The following is a 16,881-nucleotide window of genomic DNA, read 5'->3' as shown; positions in this document are numbered from 1 at the left end:
CAAGTTTAATGAACTAGACCAATAAACTTTCAAAGTTATGATGGTAATTCAACAGATACCCCCGATTCGGCCAAAGTTCATTGACCCTAAATGACCTTTGACCTTAATCATGAGACCTGAAACTTGCACAAAACTTTCAGTGATGCTTGATTACTATTATGTCCAAGTTTCATGAATCAGATCCATAAACTTTCAAAGTTATGATGGGAATTCAACAGATATCCCCAATTCGGCCAAAGTTCATTGACCCTAAATGACCTTTGACCTTGGTCATGTGACGTGAAACTCATGCAGGATGTTCAGTGATACTTGATTAACCTTATGTCCAAGTTTCATGAACTAGGTCCATATATTTTCTAAGTTATGATGACATTTCAAAAACTTAACCTCAGGTTAAGATTTCGATGTTGATTCCTCCAACATGGTCTAAGTTCATTGACCCTAAATGACCTTTGACCTTGGTCATGTGACATGAAATTCTAATAGGATGTTCAGTAATACTTGATTAACCTTATGGCCAAGTTTTATTAACTAGGTCCATATACTTTCTAAGTTATGACGTCATTTCAAAAACTTAACCTCAGGTTAAGATTTGATGTTGACGCCGCCGCCGCCGTCGGAAAAGCGGCGCCTATAGTCTCACTTTGCTTCGCAGGTGAGACAAAAACCTACCTTATGCATGAATTGAAAAATTGAAGTCCATACACACTGTTACGTTATGCAAATCTCCCTCTCTTCCCCCCATGTTCTTGTACATGTGTACATGGCTTTTGCAATCATGACATTTCAATATACAGCAAATATAGGGAAGTGGTGATTTTCAGCAGGTAGGATAGCGACAATGAACAACTCCACTAGAAAATAAAATAACTCCTGATAATATGTACAATATTCTTCTAATAAATCTGTTAGCTTCATGAATTCCTCTATGTTAAATACATGTATATTTCATAACTTTTTTTTATTTGTCTCATATCTTTGTTATAAAAATAAGAGTTGACGATGATGGTGGTTGCATGACCGACAGAAACAGCGATGAAGGAATAAGTATTGTATCCACTGCTATATCAGGCAAATGTAGCATGGTGGCACAGATCCCTGCAAGTGACGTGCATCCCAGTAAGTGAAAGAAGTTGATTCTTAGTGGTAGACGTTTATCTACAAAACAGAGACAAAATGGGAGATTTCAGCAATACATGGTGTGTCTCAAACAGACACTTCGTACGTCATCATTTGAGTCCTATCTTCTCCGTTCGCTTGCACTATGTGGCTTGCATTATGACTAGAGTTGTAACTTGTATTGGAGCGCTTGACGGTGGGCGCCGTGTGATTGTTGCGTCCAACGTCCGCCTTGGTCGATTTACTTCTAGCAGGAGCGCTGTTAGCTGGCTTCTCCTGCCCTCGCATCATGGACTCCGCCTCCTCGTTCATCTTAAGCGCCGTGACGAATGAGATGGGTCGCCGGAGCCGCGACCCCTCCCGATTTCTCATGGCTACGTGCGGCATTTGAGGTTCGACATGGTTGGGGGCACTGTTCGCTTTATGATTGTTGTGCTGCGCGTGGATGTTGTTCTCGTGGTGGTTCACGTTATTTGTTTTCATGGCATGAACATTGTTCCCCTTGGTGCTGTGCGGGCTGTGCCTGTGCGGACTGTGCACGCTGCCCGTCGAGGGCGTGCTGCTCATCTCCCAATCACGGTGGTTGTTTCGGCGCGACGCAGGACTGTTTATCAGTTCGCTGCTCCCGTGCAAGGGTGTGTTGGACTTGCTCTCGTTGCCGAAGCTAGGGTCCCTTCTTGAGTAGCGTATCCTGTTGTCGGTCTGTGGGGATGAGCTGTTAACATCGTGATGTTGATATAAGTGGACCTGGTTGTATGGGTTGACGGATGATGGTGGTGGAGGTGGTTCGGCTTCGCAGTCGTCTCCCTGGCTTTCATCTCCTAGACCTTCTCTCCTGATGTCTGAGAAATAAGGTGCTGTGTGGTTGTTACCTACAGTAGAGTGTACCTGTCAGATAAAACAAATGCAAGGAGAGCATTAAATATAATATATGATTTATTTTGGTGAGATCCTTTATTTGTACTCTTATCAGTACTTTATGGCCTAGAGCAATTTATAAATGGAACCCCTATTTACAGGTCTATTAAGAAATTTCAGTGGCTTAAAAACTTTCAGCTCCAGACAGAAGAGAACACAAGGAGAGCACATTAAAAAAAAAAAAGTGGAATGCCTCTGGCCGTCTCACCTGCATCACGCGATTCAACATAGTAGCAGTGCTGAGTTTGAAAACTACTTTAACTCACACAGGATGTTCAGTGATACTTAATTACTCTTATGTCCAAGTTTTATGAACTAGACCAACATACTTTCAAAGTTATGATGGTAATTCAACAAATACCCCTAATTCGGCCAAAGTTCATTGACCCTAAATGACTTTTGACCTTGATCATGTGACCTGAAACTTGCACAGGATGTTCAGTGATACTTGATTACTAATATGTCCAAGTTTCATGAATCAGATCCAAAAACTTTTAAAGTTTTGATTGTAATTCAACAGATATCCCCAAATCGGCCAAAGTTCATTGACCCTAAATGACCTTTGACCTTGGTCATGTGACGTGAAACTCATGCAGGATGTTTGATGATACTTGATTAACCTTATGTCCAAGTTTAATGAACTAGGTCCATATATTTTCTAAGTTATGATGACATTTCAAAAACTTAACCTCAGGTTAAGATTTTGATGTTGATTCCCCCAACATGGTCTAAGTTCATTGACCCTAAATGACCTTTGACATTGGTCATGTGACATGAAACTCTATTACATGTTCAGTAATACTTGATTAACCTTATGGCCAAGTTTCATGAACTAGGTCCATATACTTTCTAAGTTATGATGTCATTTCAAAAACTTAACCTTAGGTTAAGATTTGATGTTGACGCCGCCGCCGCCGCCGTCTGAAAAGCGGCGCCTATAGTCTCACTCTGCTATGCAGGTGAGACAAAAAGCATCCTAACTCCCAATCCTGAGTTAAGCTATTCCTATGATTAATTTTGGCAAGATCCTTAATTTGTATCATCATTATTACCACCATTACTTTTTTACTAGCTTTCTTCCTACCACCCAAAGCACTTTTTGAATGAATTGGGTATTATTACTAATAGAATGGAACTAACAGGGTCTATTAGAAGATTTCAGGTGTTTAAAAACTTTCAGCTTCTGTGCATTTGCTTGCCAATTACAAATAATCGAGATTCGTATTAAAACCTCTTCAAACAATTATACACATTTCATACAAGAATAACATATTCCTTAAATAGAAAAGACAATCTGTTTGAAACCAAAAGTTCTCCTATTCATCAGCCTATTGTCACCCATACATCCACTATATACAAATTACAGATTACTATAAAAAACTTTGATTTATATTCAAAACCCTAAGAAATGGCATTTTACTTTTTTTAATATATTAAAAATTCACCTATTTCTTAATTCAATATTTTTCAAATTAAGGATGTATAAATAGCCTTAAATTTGCCATTAAAGATGTGTCTTGAGAGCTAGATGTGAAGATACATAAAATCTTCATAAAATGAATAAAAATTCTGGTACCTTATGTGTTTTCAAAGTTAATTATTGTTGGCGTACAGATAAATAGTATTCAGTAAGTGATTCTTAAAGGACAAGTCCACCTCAACAAAATGTTTATTTGAATAAAAAGAGAAAAATCCAACAACCACAACACTGAAAATTTCATCAAAATCGGATGTAAAATAAGAGAGTTATGACATTTTAAGTTTCGCTTAATAAATAAACAGTTATATGCACATCCTGATCGGTATGCAAATGAGGAGACTGATGATGTCATCCACTCACTATTTCTTTCATATTTTATTACATGAAATATGGAATATTCCAATTTTCTCCTCATTGTCAAGTGAAACGATGATTAATTCCTCCCTCAACATGTGGAATTAGCATTGTTCAAACAATATGGTTCAGTCAAGTTGTTCCTTATAGTCAAGTCTATGAAAAATGAAATAGTGTATAATTCAAACAATAAAAAACACAAAGAAATAGTGACTGAGGGACATCATCAACTGTCTCATTTGCATGACTGAATTGTGCCTATCACTGTTTTGTGAAATATATGCGAAACTTTAAAATGTCATAACTATCTTATTTTACATCTGATTTCGATAAAATGTTCAGCATTATGCTAGTTTGATATTTCTTTATTTATTCAAACCAACATTTAGGTAAATTTAGTTCTGTGAAAAGTGAAATGTATATGTATGATGTATCCGCAATCAAGTCTCGCGCAACTTTTGAGACCATATCTGCGACCCTTGGATAAGCAATTCGAAATTTATTACGCAACAGTTTGCAAGTGCAAGTTACACCCAAAATTGATCAAGTGTGCTTCCATATATATAACGATGCAAATTGTGCTTTTAGCAAAGATTCAATTAGATTAATTTATCGTTATTTCTAATAATGCTGATTAAACTTGATTCAATCTTGTTTATGATCAGAAGTATCGCTGACAATATCTATTGAAAAAAAAGGTATAAATGATCAGAATCACACAGTCTATAAACTGATCGCGCTTAATTTTTGCTTTTACATTGATCTATTACCAGACACCATATCAGCAGCAAAATTCTATGAAGAATATCACTTGTGCTGTAAAGCCTTACAGAAAGAAGAATATGAAAGAAATGTACAGTATTGAATTTGACAACCTATTCCATCACCTAAGTACCCTGTAACATAAAATAAAAAACAAATTTTATGATTCATTTTTAACTCTCTAGCATATGTCTGTCTTACAATTATTAAACATTTTTTTTTCAAATGCTATAGGTCTAAGAGGACATACATACATATTCAAATTAAATTCCAAGTATACACTTAAAGTTGAGATGGAATTTGTTACTTAAAATTTCCAAATAACAAATGTTTCTGTTTCTGTTTATGATAACTCCCGTAGGAACTCGGCAGGACAGCATTTTGCTGGTAAACGCCAAGCTGGTATGTGGTTTAGCAATTAAATGTGGTGTAGCAATCAAATATGGTGTGGTAATAAAAGAAATCTTATTTGCTTCCAAGAGAGTTTTCTATTCGATATAATGATGCAAAATTTACAGTGCATGAGTGTTGCAACTGGTACTAAGGATATGTTGATATACAAATTGCTTGATGCATGTTGTTAGTAACCACGGCAACCGGTGATGTGCTCCGCCATCTTCCTCCTCTTCCTCCTGATGATGGTCGGGGCGATGATGTTGGTGCGGGTTAAACGGTGATGCTCACTTCTACGTGATGAAAAGAAAAAACACAAAAAGATACACAGACCTCACCTGATGTTGTTTGTTATTGACGGATGGCGCCATCGTGCGTTGAGGTGTGACCGTCGTTCTTCCGCTCTCCACCCTCACATGGACCTGGCTGTCGGCGACACCATTACCCGTTGCGGTGGTGGTGGTGGTGTGCACCGGCATGTACATTGCCGCAAGCGACACCGGCTTACTCTTGAAACCAACATACCTGGAGAAAAAAATGTAAATGAAAAAAATTATGTGAATGATTACAAAGAAAGTGCCCTTTCATTTTCAAAGCTGTTCCTTTGACTGGCTTTAACTAAACATTTTTTTAAGATTATGCTCCTTACATGTCAAAACCAAAAACTTGCTAAATGATTTAAAAAAAAACCCTGGAAGATTCAAAGGTCAAATCCAACATACAATGTGAGAAAAAAAAAAAATTTGTTCTTCAATGTTTATCCAAACAAACCTGTTTGGGTGAAATTGGCTCTGCAAAACCTTCAAGATAATATCCATTTCAAGATGGGCTTTCCACACATTAACTTATGACATACAGAGTTATTGAACCCCAAACAGGAAAAAAATCAAGATGGATGGTGATGACGGAGATGACAATGATGATAGTGATGATGATGATGGTGCTGCTGCTGATAATGATGATAGAGATGGCGATGATGATGATAGTAATAATGACAAAGATGATGACAAAGAAGACAATATTGATGATGATGATAATGATGATGAAGAACATGATAATGATGGTTTTTATCTTATCTTATATTTTACCTTGATGGCTGTGGACCACAGAACACCTCCATACAATTCTTAAAACATCCTTTATCAAACGGATTGTGACCACTCTGGAATTTACCGGTTACCTGTAATAGTAAAATAAGAAACATGTTTGAAAACCTACTCTCTCATCATAATGGTAAAAATTAAACAAAGTTTGAAAATAAAATCACAACCCATCATTTCATACATTATAATAGAAACATAATATTTTACTTGAATGGACTAATCTAGAATTAATGATCACAAAAATATTGTAAAAATTTGTTATGGTGTGTTTGGAAATGACAAAATATAACTTTTTAAGATAATTTTGATTGCTGCCCTCATATAAAGAACCAGCCAGTATATTACTATTTTTTCAACTCCAGATGGCAGCAGACAAGTACACTTCAAGGACAAAGATTTTGCAATACTACAAGCCCCCTTGAGTTATACACTCTTGTCACAAAAGATCATATCCCCCAAACCCCAAGAAATTAGAGACGGATGTAAATTTATAAAAATAAATATAAATGAAACTAAAAGCCATGTCTAACCTATATGTACAAAGGTATCATTAAAAACCATGTATCATGTAATTAAAAAAAGTTGTTCATGGTGTTCTGGATGTCAATATCACCATGGGATGGCCTCTCTTCTTACCAAGAATACGAAAGGAAACTTAAAATAACTCTTCAAATTGAGCTAAGGAAATACCTTGAAGTTCCTACAAACAAAAGATGAAGTGTCAGGTCTAATTAGGCAAGGAGGGTGACAGGAAATGCAGGGGATGAGGGGCAGAGAACATGTCATAGGGTATACAACCAAAAGAAAAGTAAAATCAGGATACACTGAGGGGAAAGGGTCAAATAATATTCTGCTTTCATACAATGATTTACACTTACAATTTTCTCTGCCATTTTGCTTACATGAGGTAGTAAAGGGGAATGAAACCTTTGGAACAAGTAGGCTTGTGTCGAAACAGAAAAATCAAAGAATAAGAACAAAGAAAGTTTGAGAAAAATCGGACAAATAATGAGAAAGTTGTGAGCATCTGAATACTGCAATCCCTAATGCCATGGAGATCCTCCCATTGGCAATGTGACAAGGATGTGTGATGTCACATGTGAACAACTTTCCTTTGATGGACTATAAAATATTCCCCAAATGTCTCTTTTTGCTTTTTCTTACAGTGATACAAACTCTTTGTCCATGATGTATTCTTTAAAAACCTGTATTACATGCCCTCCTATAGAAAGAACACATGATCTACTGATAGATGTGATAAAAGAAGCAGTTTAAGTGAAATATATACTAAAGTACATGTAATGGGGAGAGTTGTTCACAAGTGACATCACAAATCTTTGTCGCATTGCCAATTTGAGGATGTCCATAGCATTAGTGATCACAATATTCAAATGCTCATAACTTTCTCATTATTTGTCTGATTTTTCTCAAACTTTCGTTGATCCGTTTCTTTGATATTTCTGTTTTCACACAAGCTATCTTGTTCCAAAGGTTTCATTCTCCTTTAAAGAGCAGGACAAACTTCGAGGAAGTGTGTGATTTTCCCTTTGGAACTCAGACAGTGCTCACCAAATGAATTATTGGCCCATTCCCTTCAATTTGTTTTTTTTTAACTCACTCATGCAAGAAGTATATCATTAACTTCTGAAAATGAAGGATGATATGCTTTATAAATATGTGTCATTTCTTGATTATAATTGTGATTAATTTTTGATAAAGGATTGATAAACTCAAATCTCTTTTCCTTTCTTTGGGATGCACATTAATCCTGGTTACTGCACTGTGGCTTGATTGCACAGTCTCTATTAAAGTCAAGTATGCATGGCTTTGTCAATGTCATTGCTATATAATGAGAACTTCCAAGTATGTATATATATGGTGAACTTCTATCCTGGAATGAAACTAGAAAAGAAAAATTACAGAATCAAAGGGAAAGGGAGGAAAAAAAAGTGTAACAAATTATAAGGAAACCAGGGGGCCATTTCATAAAGCTGTTCGTAAGATAAAAGCGACTTTATGAACGACTGGTGATCCTTTCTTACGCGCTAAACCATCGCCAATGAATATACCGTTTACCGCAAGAAAGGATCATCAGTCGTTCTTAAAGTCGCTCTTAACTTACGAACAGCTTTATGAAACACCAACCAGGAGAGGGGACATTTCAAAATGGCTATTCTTAAAGTTATGCATAACTTTACGAATAACTAGGACACCATTCACATACTTTCTAAAACTAGTTTACTGGAAACCGGTTCAGGAAACCAATTTGGAAGATCGCTTTGCTAGCGTTCCCATTTGATCATCCGAAAGTGTTTTTTCTTGTTGCTATGGGAAAAAACTCTCAGTGGGTTTCACGTGAAATTTGAAACCATAGTGAAGGCATTCTATATACAATGTGTGGAGTAGCGCGCTCCAAATGTGCGAAGATTGCTCCTGAAGATCGGTTGTGTCCTCACTTACACTAAAAACAATTTTACGAGGCAAAGCGATGTTCAAAACTGCATCGTGAGGTGGTTTTCTGAACTGGTTTGGAATATCGATTCCAAGACCGATTCAACCGTTCTCGTTACACGTTAAGGTGTTTCCAATAAACTAGTTTCCAGTAAACTAGTTTTAGGACGGTAGTGAGAACAGTGTCTAGAATACATGTACGTTCTGGTGCAGTTGTGCTCTATGGCAATCTTCAAATTTCCCTTTGTGTTCTAACAAAGTGGGATTTAATTCCTATAACAAAATCAAATTTCAACAAATAAAACTGACTTAAATTACCACAACTTGCAATATAATCATATTCCTCAAAAATCATATTTTTCAAATCAAATGACTCATAATGTAATTTAGCACAAGCACGTATTCCATTCGTTTGTAAAGTCATGCAAAAATTGAGGAACAGCTTAATGAAACGTCCCCCGGGATTTGCCGGGTGCTCAGGTGCTGCTATATACTTACCTGCTCGTTGGTGGTGCGTCCCTTACAGACGAGAGATATATGGAATACAGTAAGCACTATCACTGGTATGAAGCATAGGGTATCTATACTCATCACAACAATACTGACATAGCAACAAAGTAGAGTGAAAGCAGGTCAAGGAAATCAGAACATCTAAAAAAATATCATTGAAAAAAAGAAAATACATTTAAAAGCTTCATTTAAATGCTCACACACTTGGGTGAAAATTGTGTGAAAAAAGCATGCAGTGTTGCATTGCACATTGAGGAACTACAGTACTATATAAAAATAAACTGTATTATTCATTAAAGCTTGTCAAAATAACAGTAGGACATAGAGAAAACACAAAGTGAAAGTAACCTTAAAATCAAAGATCACAATATGTTCACAAGACAAATGTACTCTAGCCCAGCTGAACAGCATTATGCTCCATTCATTGTCAAGCAGAACCAAAAAAAAATGGTTTCCATTAAGCATTTTACATGATATAACTTATCATTTTTTTTAAAAGAGAAGAAGGAAATTATGTATGAGGCCATCAATTACTTGAAAAGAAGCGACAATAGAACGGATAGGTTTATCGTAAAATGCTGCCCATAATGAAGGGAAATAAAGCTCTCATCAGGTTACTGTATTTGCAAATTGGTTGGGTGACTCCATGCCTGAGTGATGCACCGACTTCCTGTATCATTTTGTCTCATATTTATCAATGAGTAAATGTGACAGTGCTGGTGAGAGAAAGCTGTTGGTAAAAGGCAGAGTGGGATGCAGACCTCAACAGTTTGGACTTTGATAATGATGGTGATGGAGATGATGATGGTGATGAATGATAAACATGACAACAGTGCTGAATGATGATGAAAATGATGACAGTACATACATAATGGTGACAGTAATAACAACGATGATGGTGATGAAGATGATGATGATTAAGATGATGACTATACTATGCATAAGTTGATGTAGATTAGGATTGTAAATGACAATGAAGAAGATGAATGATGATGATGGTGATACTATGCAGAAATTGAAGTTGATTAGAAATAAAGATGATGATGGTGATGATGATGGTGATGATGATGGTGATGAGGATGAAGACGATGACGACTACGATGACGACGATAATGATTGTGATGACGATGATGATGATCGTGATGATAAACGATGGTGGTGATGATAAATGACGGCAGTGATGATATTGCTGATGAAGATGGTAATCAAAATGATGACGACCATGATGGCAATGATGATGATGACTTGTAGAAGTTGAAGCTGACTAGGATGATGACGATGGTTCAGGAAGTCATGATTATGGCAATTGTTATGATGCTCAAAATATAATTTTCAATGTTAGGGATAAGAATAGTGAGTGATCTCTTTATAACAATAAACGTAGAGCAATAATAACAACAAAGACATGAAACATCCACCCATATAAGCAAAACGATAAAGCCATTGAACAAAATATTTCTATCTACATGTAGACTCCTCACTGCTTTTACATAAACAAATTGCAAATAATTGCATGAAGGTTAATCCATAAAAAAAATATAAAGGCCTATAGGACCAATATATGAACAGACACTAAAACAGCTTCAAAATCTAATGAAATCTAACACGTTTTCACAGCATCACAAAACACATTGATTTTGCATTCCATCTAATCTATCTACAGGAAACGGTGAAAAGTCAGAAAAAAGCATGAAAAATTAGCTATCTATTGACACAATGACAGGAATTGGGGGGGGGGGGGGGGTGTGGCGGTGTGACACGGATTCAGCTGTACCTGCTCGTAAGTCGTTCTTCCTCTGGATGAGAGCGAAACGTGGAAGCCTGTTAGACCGAACACAGGCAGAAACGTGATCCCTACTATACACATGATGACCACACTGAGAGTAAGAGTTAAGTCATGTTCACACAGTTTGTTAGGATAGAAAATCATGTTCACACAGCAATTGTTAGGATGGAAAATTATGTTCACACAGCAACTGTTAGGATGGAAGACATTCAATGAATATGGATTAATACGAACTGAAGATGGATGCTACAAATCTGTACAATGCAATATCAAATACAACGGCAAAACTCTTGCTTATGTGAGCCAAAACTAAGCCCCTCCCCCATAATTAAATGTGTACGATCCCCGGATTCAGAGGGCACTGTAGGACACACGGACGCACTGTGGATGGCCATTGATACCAACATCAAATGCCATGTATGTTCATATGGGAAGAAAAAACACCTACCCAATTTGCATTAATGATTTGTCCATGGTCTATACCCTATCAAATCTGTTATTTAGATTGTGATGAATTAAACAGATCTACAGACGTGCTCAAAAGTTAGTGAACCCCACCAGAAAATGGACATATAACTTTCCCGCACAACTGTATGTTGTGATAATATCTATCCTTAAGATAGATTCTTTAAAAAAATGATTAAAAATAAACATATTTTAAAATCAAGTAGTATGCCTATCATTCTGTTTTTTTAACCACTGAAAGTGGGACAGAAGGCTAATCATCACAGTTATTTAGTTAAAATAATTCTGCACCTAGCATTCTGGTTGTCAATTTTTTCATACATGTATCATTAATTCTTTGATCTCTGAGTTTATTTCATTTGCCAAATAAATGATGAAAATGATAATACGAAATCTTTAAAGTTAGACTTCAACTCAAAAACTTTTAGCAACCCTGACCCGAACATTAAAATGACATTAATTGAAGGTTGAGGCTATGTTCAAGACAGGTGAGACATTCCCTGATACATTTTCTCATTGAACTACTCACATCCAGAAATAGATTTTTGTACCACTTTGCGAAACAAGGACCATGGGCCAATTGCATTATATGAAATACTTAAATTTGTACTTCTAGTTGGTGGAAAATCAAATTTAGCTTTATTTTTTGGTTTCGTTTGTACTTCTATTTCTGCAACAAGTTCCTTGTCTAACTGTTGGATTTTCCTTAAAGGGGAAGTTCACCCTGATGAGGTTTGTGAAACTGTAAAAATAGCAGAAAAAATAATAGGAAAATATTGATTTTGAGGAAAATCCATCACGGATTAAGAAAGTTATTACAGTTAATTTTTCTTATTTTGTGATGTCATATACAAGCAGAAGCCCCAAGCGTTATATCAGGCATGTCAGACACCCAACCTATTAAATTTTGAGGCAAAATCAGTAAATATATCCAATAATAAAAAAACCATTACTGCAGATCCTTCACATCATAACTATTTTAGGGCACACACCATGATCTGGAATACTCCCCAGGGAGTGGAGGATGTGCGCACATTGTGTGCGGGAATGACAGATTTAATCAGAAGACTGGGGTAATAATAATCTGTAAAGCGATTAAAAACATGTTGTTCCGATGTATCAAGCGCTACATAAAAGTGGATTATCATTATTATCATATTATCTAGCAATGAAATTGAACAGTGATACGCATTTTGGGGGATTTTCTAAAAGTAAATATAGGATTCAAACTATTTTTTTCATATAAACTATAGTCTCATGAAATACAAACATTTTGTCATTACAAAGCACAAAATCAAAATCTAAGAATTCCCGAGATTAAGCTGATGACTTTGTGTACAATAGTGATGACAACATGGCTATGAAGTCAGAGGAATGAATAAACTTGTAGCGTCTAGGCTTACAGGCTTAGACAGCGCTGAAGTCAGAGAGTGACGACATTCAGAGGATCGCATTCAAAATTAGTCAGCAGACGATTGCATTAGAATGCGTTCCCTCGAGCACACGAGCAGCGACCATCAAAATCAATGCCAAAGGAATACATCTGTATGATGTGTCAAGAAAGCACGAGTTACATACATGTACTGTACTATTTACATGTCAGTTTTGACCTAAACCATCCTTTTTTTCCGCTTCAGTCTGAAATGACAAGAGGAGGGGAGAAGAGAGTAGAGAGGGATGGGGTGAGAAATTGTGTGGTTGAAAGAAATTATTTAATCACGATTCTCAGTTTGATATTCCAAAAGATCAAACACAGCAGAGTAGAGTAATGCTTACAAGTTAGAAAGCATGTGAATGCAATAATGAGAAAATATGTTTTAAACCCCAAGCGGAAAATAAATCACAAGCACTTGGACAAAAGGCCATTAAAAAGAATTAACACAGAGTGAGGTATTCATGTATGTAATACTAGTACACGATCCTCTTTCAATGCACTGCTTGATGTATATGACAATATCACCAGATTTATAATCGGTACTACATTGTGTACACACAAACGCAGAGTTGCAGTTATACTGCCGCACGTACTAATTTCTACCCCCCAAAAAGGGAGAAAAGAAAAATGACGTGATTGAAGTTTCATGTTGCATTTTGTGGATTAAGGAGGTAGCCCAAATTAGAAACATGTCAATATTTTGTCAGTCCCATATTCATTACTTGACTGTGGGGCATGCAAAATGACACGTGCTTTATACCAAAAGCTAGAATCGCTATTTTTGTTCCCCCTATTGTAATGAGAGAGTGTTGTGAATTTTTGCAAGAATGACTGAATAACATGTATCTGAAAGAGTTCTGGTCACAAGATTGGATAAACCCGACTAGAAAATGTTGATATTTTCTTTCACTTATAATAAAATGATTTGCTTAAAAATAAAATTTGTATTTTGTAAAATTTTATTCCTTTTTTCAGGCCAAAAATAAAATGTAGTGAATGCACATACACATAGAAATGCTTGTATGGGACTGCATACAAATATATGGTCCCATTAATCCTGTGCAAGTTTGCAGTAGACCTCACTAATTTCTTATTCTTCCCATATAACCATTAAAAAAATGTAATGAAACTTTCACTTATTCCACGACTGGGGGCGGGGCCCATTATCACAAAAACTAACAATTATCATGACTTTGTCACTAGCCAATCATAGCTTTGCATTCTTTGATGAATGCAAGAAAGGAACAAAAATGATTATAAACTCTCCCTTAAAAACTCCTTAAGGATACTCTTTATAATATACATGTAACTTTGTTGCACAAATAAATCACCGGAGGCTCCGGGTTTAAATCTTAGCTTGGAAAGAAGGGTGATACCGGTAATCAAAATATGACATCACAGGAAACTCTCTAAATGACGCTTGCTAGTTGTACAAGTTGGAAAACAAACATGACAAGCTCAAGCTCTAATTGCCATGCAATTGAACTAGTAACCCAGGCATGAGTAAGACATGACCTAACTAATGGGAATTATGGGACCATCTCTTTACACAAAAGTCAGTGGCAATCAGAGATTGCTGTCTTTTCAACATTTCCTCAAACACAATTTTTTAGTACTCTCGAAAGTTTGGAAACAAAATCCAATTGAAAGTGAGATCTAATTCTGTTCAGTATGACTGATGAAGGTGTCACTTTTCATTGCTGTAACACAACTCCCATTTGTTGTCTTATACATGCATGTTATGTTATATTGCTGTATCCAAATACATATTATATCGTCGATTTGACAGTCCCACAGGCTCAATACACCAACCTAGAAATGTTCTTTTCGAAGAAGTTTTTTTCTTGAGTTGTGTTCCTATGGGGTCCTAGAACAAATTCAGCTTGGTTGCCCAAAGTTGCCGTTCGGGCAATTTTGCTAATTTGCATAATTCCAAAATGGCCGCCAGATGACATCTTCAAAACCTAACTTTTAAACCCCTTGACCCAAAATGATGAGTAATGACTCTTTTTTAAGGGGTTTAGGGTGTGTAGAACCGATTTCTATCATTTTTGTAATATAAGGTCATCTTCAGGTCAAATCCAAGATGGCCACCAGATGCCATTTTTAAAAATTGACTCTTGATCCTTTTGCTCCAGAATGACGAGTAATACCTCTGTTTAGGGATTTTGGGGGTGTGTAAAATTAACTTCTGAACACTTTGTCCCAGAATCATGAATAATACACCTTTCCGTGAGTTATTGTTAAGTTGATTCCATTTGTGTGAATAATTAATATTAGATCATCTTCAGAAAAAATCTAATATGTTCACGATGGCTGCTAAACACCATATTACTACTTCCTGTGACTATTGAACCAGGTTGAAGTACTCTCCCTAAAAGCGTACACGCTGTCCTGGAAGAGGTTTTATGTGTAGGAGATCATGTAAAGGGAATTTCAGTAGGCGGTTTCAAACCGCCTCGATCACAAGAATCCCCGTTAAATTACGAGAACTTTTTAAGGCTAAAAAATACCCGTTAATTATTATTGCATTCACACCGCCCCGAAACACATCCTTCGGGATAAGTTCCCGAAGTTACGAGCATGCGCAGTGTGGTCTGATAAGCAGGCAAGGCGGGAGATTCAAAATCACTTGCCCAGCAGCCACCCACGCCGCCGCGCCCAACGACACGCTGGGATAAAAGTTCCCGTAATTTGCTTTCACATCGCCTAAATACCTGCGACCTTGGAAAAATCCCCACGAAAGTTCTCGTAATTTCGCCAAGTACCTACTATTTAGCGGGTATTTTCTTTCGGGGAAATTACGCGTAGTTTGCTTTCACATTACCAAAATACCTGGTATTTTCTGATCGGGGTAAATTTCCCGATCAGAGAATACCTGGAACTGGCGAACTTCGAGGCGGTCTGAAACCACCTTATAAGAATCATTCATTTCTTTTAATCACTCCATTTTTAGTTCGAGGTCAAGTCATGTCCAAGATGGTAAATGATAAGTGTTCACTCGAATAATCCTAAAAAAAGGTAAGTGTATGTACAAACCCATATCATAATCAATGATGTATCAAAATATGCATACAAATATGCAATTGACATGCCTACATGTACATATATTTGTATTCAAAGTGATAGCTGGAAACATTACACCCTTGTGGCCTTTAGCTACTTGTGTACACCAACGATGTCTCAGTAACAATTCCCTGCACTTACATGTACCCATGAAAAATTTTGGCTCAATGACAATTTCTTGAAGGGAACAAAGAAGTAAGACCTTGAAGACTTTGTGATGGAGGATCAGTAGTTGACATTGCCAAAGATATACATGAAAAATGACAAAACCTTCACAAGAACCTCTCTCCAAAAGCAAAACAGAAACTGGTGTATCTTCGCTATCCATGCTTTGGACAGACTGGTGTATTTTCATTTTTTTTGTTTTTATTGGGGGGGGGGGAGGGTGGGGGAGGATGGGAATGCAATCTTTTTCTGTGTGTGTCAATGTACTGAAATTTTCAGACTATTCTTAAATGATTTTTCTTGTAATATCTGACTAATATTATTAAAAATCATTTTAAAATTTTATTACAAAAATATTGTTGATTTTTATCTCACTTATTTTACCTACTCACAAATCAACAAATATTCCTTTGATGAACATACTAACTACTAGAACCTCATTCTGCATAATCCAGCATAGCATACACAGGCCCACATTGGGTCACACGAGGGCGTGCTGTGAAAGGCAAAACCAGAATACATGTACATGACTCACTTGAAAGGGAAGGCCTGCAACAACTATAAACATCAGTAGTGACACCAAAGGCTAATGACAACATGGATCTATGAGGACAGATGATACATATCCTTTATCAGCTTCAGTGCTTGACTTGTAATAATCAACAATAAGCTGAATCGATTGGAGAGATCTATGACTTAGAGTGAGGTGGAATAATTTGTTTTCAATGCTGTCATTTTTGCATGAGGAAGATCCGTACAGGATAACAGGAAATACTGTACATGTACAGACACCTTTATAAAGCAAATGCGAACCAGCATCCCTGTATATATAGCACCAGCTCAAGTCCTCAAGCATGGTCAGGTTCCTTACCCA

At 36.6% G+C, this 16,881-nt stretch overlaps 1 protein-coding gene across 2 annotated transcripts in view; it reads right to left on the bottom strand.

Annotated features, from left to right (window-relative positions):
• Positions 1–666: 666 nt before the first annotated feature.
• The window catches only part of LOC121408540 (palmitoyltransferase ZDHHC5-like), a 64,916-nt gene continuing 48,701 nt past the window's right edge, over positions 667–16,881 (bottom strand). For both annotated transcript variants that reach the window (XM_041600031.1, XM_041600032.1), the window contains exons 5-8: positions 9,079–9,181; positions 6,115–6,206; positions 5,365–5,551; positions 667–2,007 (exon numbers count right to left, since the gene is read on the bottom strand). In XM_041600031.1, the coding sequence (XP_041455965.1) occupies positions 1,207–2,007; positions 5,365–5,551; positions 6,115–6,206; positions 9,079–9,181 (1,183 nt within the window). In that variant the 3' untranslated portion in view covers positions 667–1,206. The remainder of the gene's footprint in view (positions 2,008–5,364; positions 5,552–6,114; positions 6,207–9,078; positions 9,182–16,881) is intronic.

This window comes from Lytechinus variegatus, chromosome 2, assembly GCF_018143015.1.
Source record: "Lytechinus variegatus isolate NC3 chromosome 2, Lvar_3.0, whole genome shotgun sequence".
Taxonomy (NCBI): domain Eukaryota; kingdom Metazoa; phylum Echinodermata; class Echinoidea; order Temnopleuroida; family Toxopneustidae; genus Lytechinus; species Lytechinus variegatus.
This window is presented reverse-complemented; position numbering and strand designations above follow the sequence as displayed.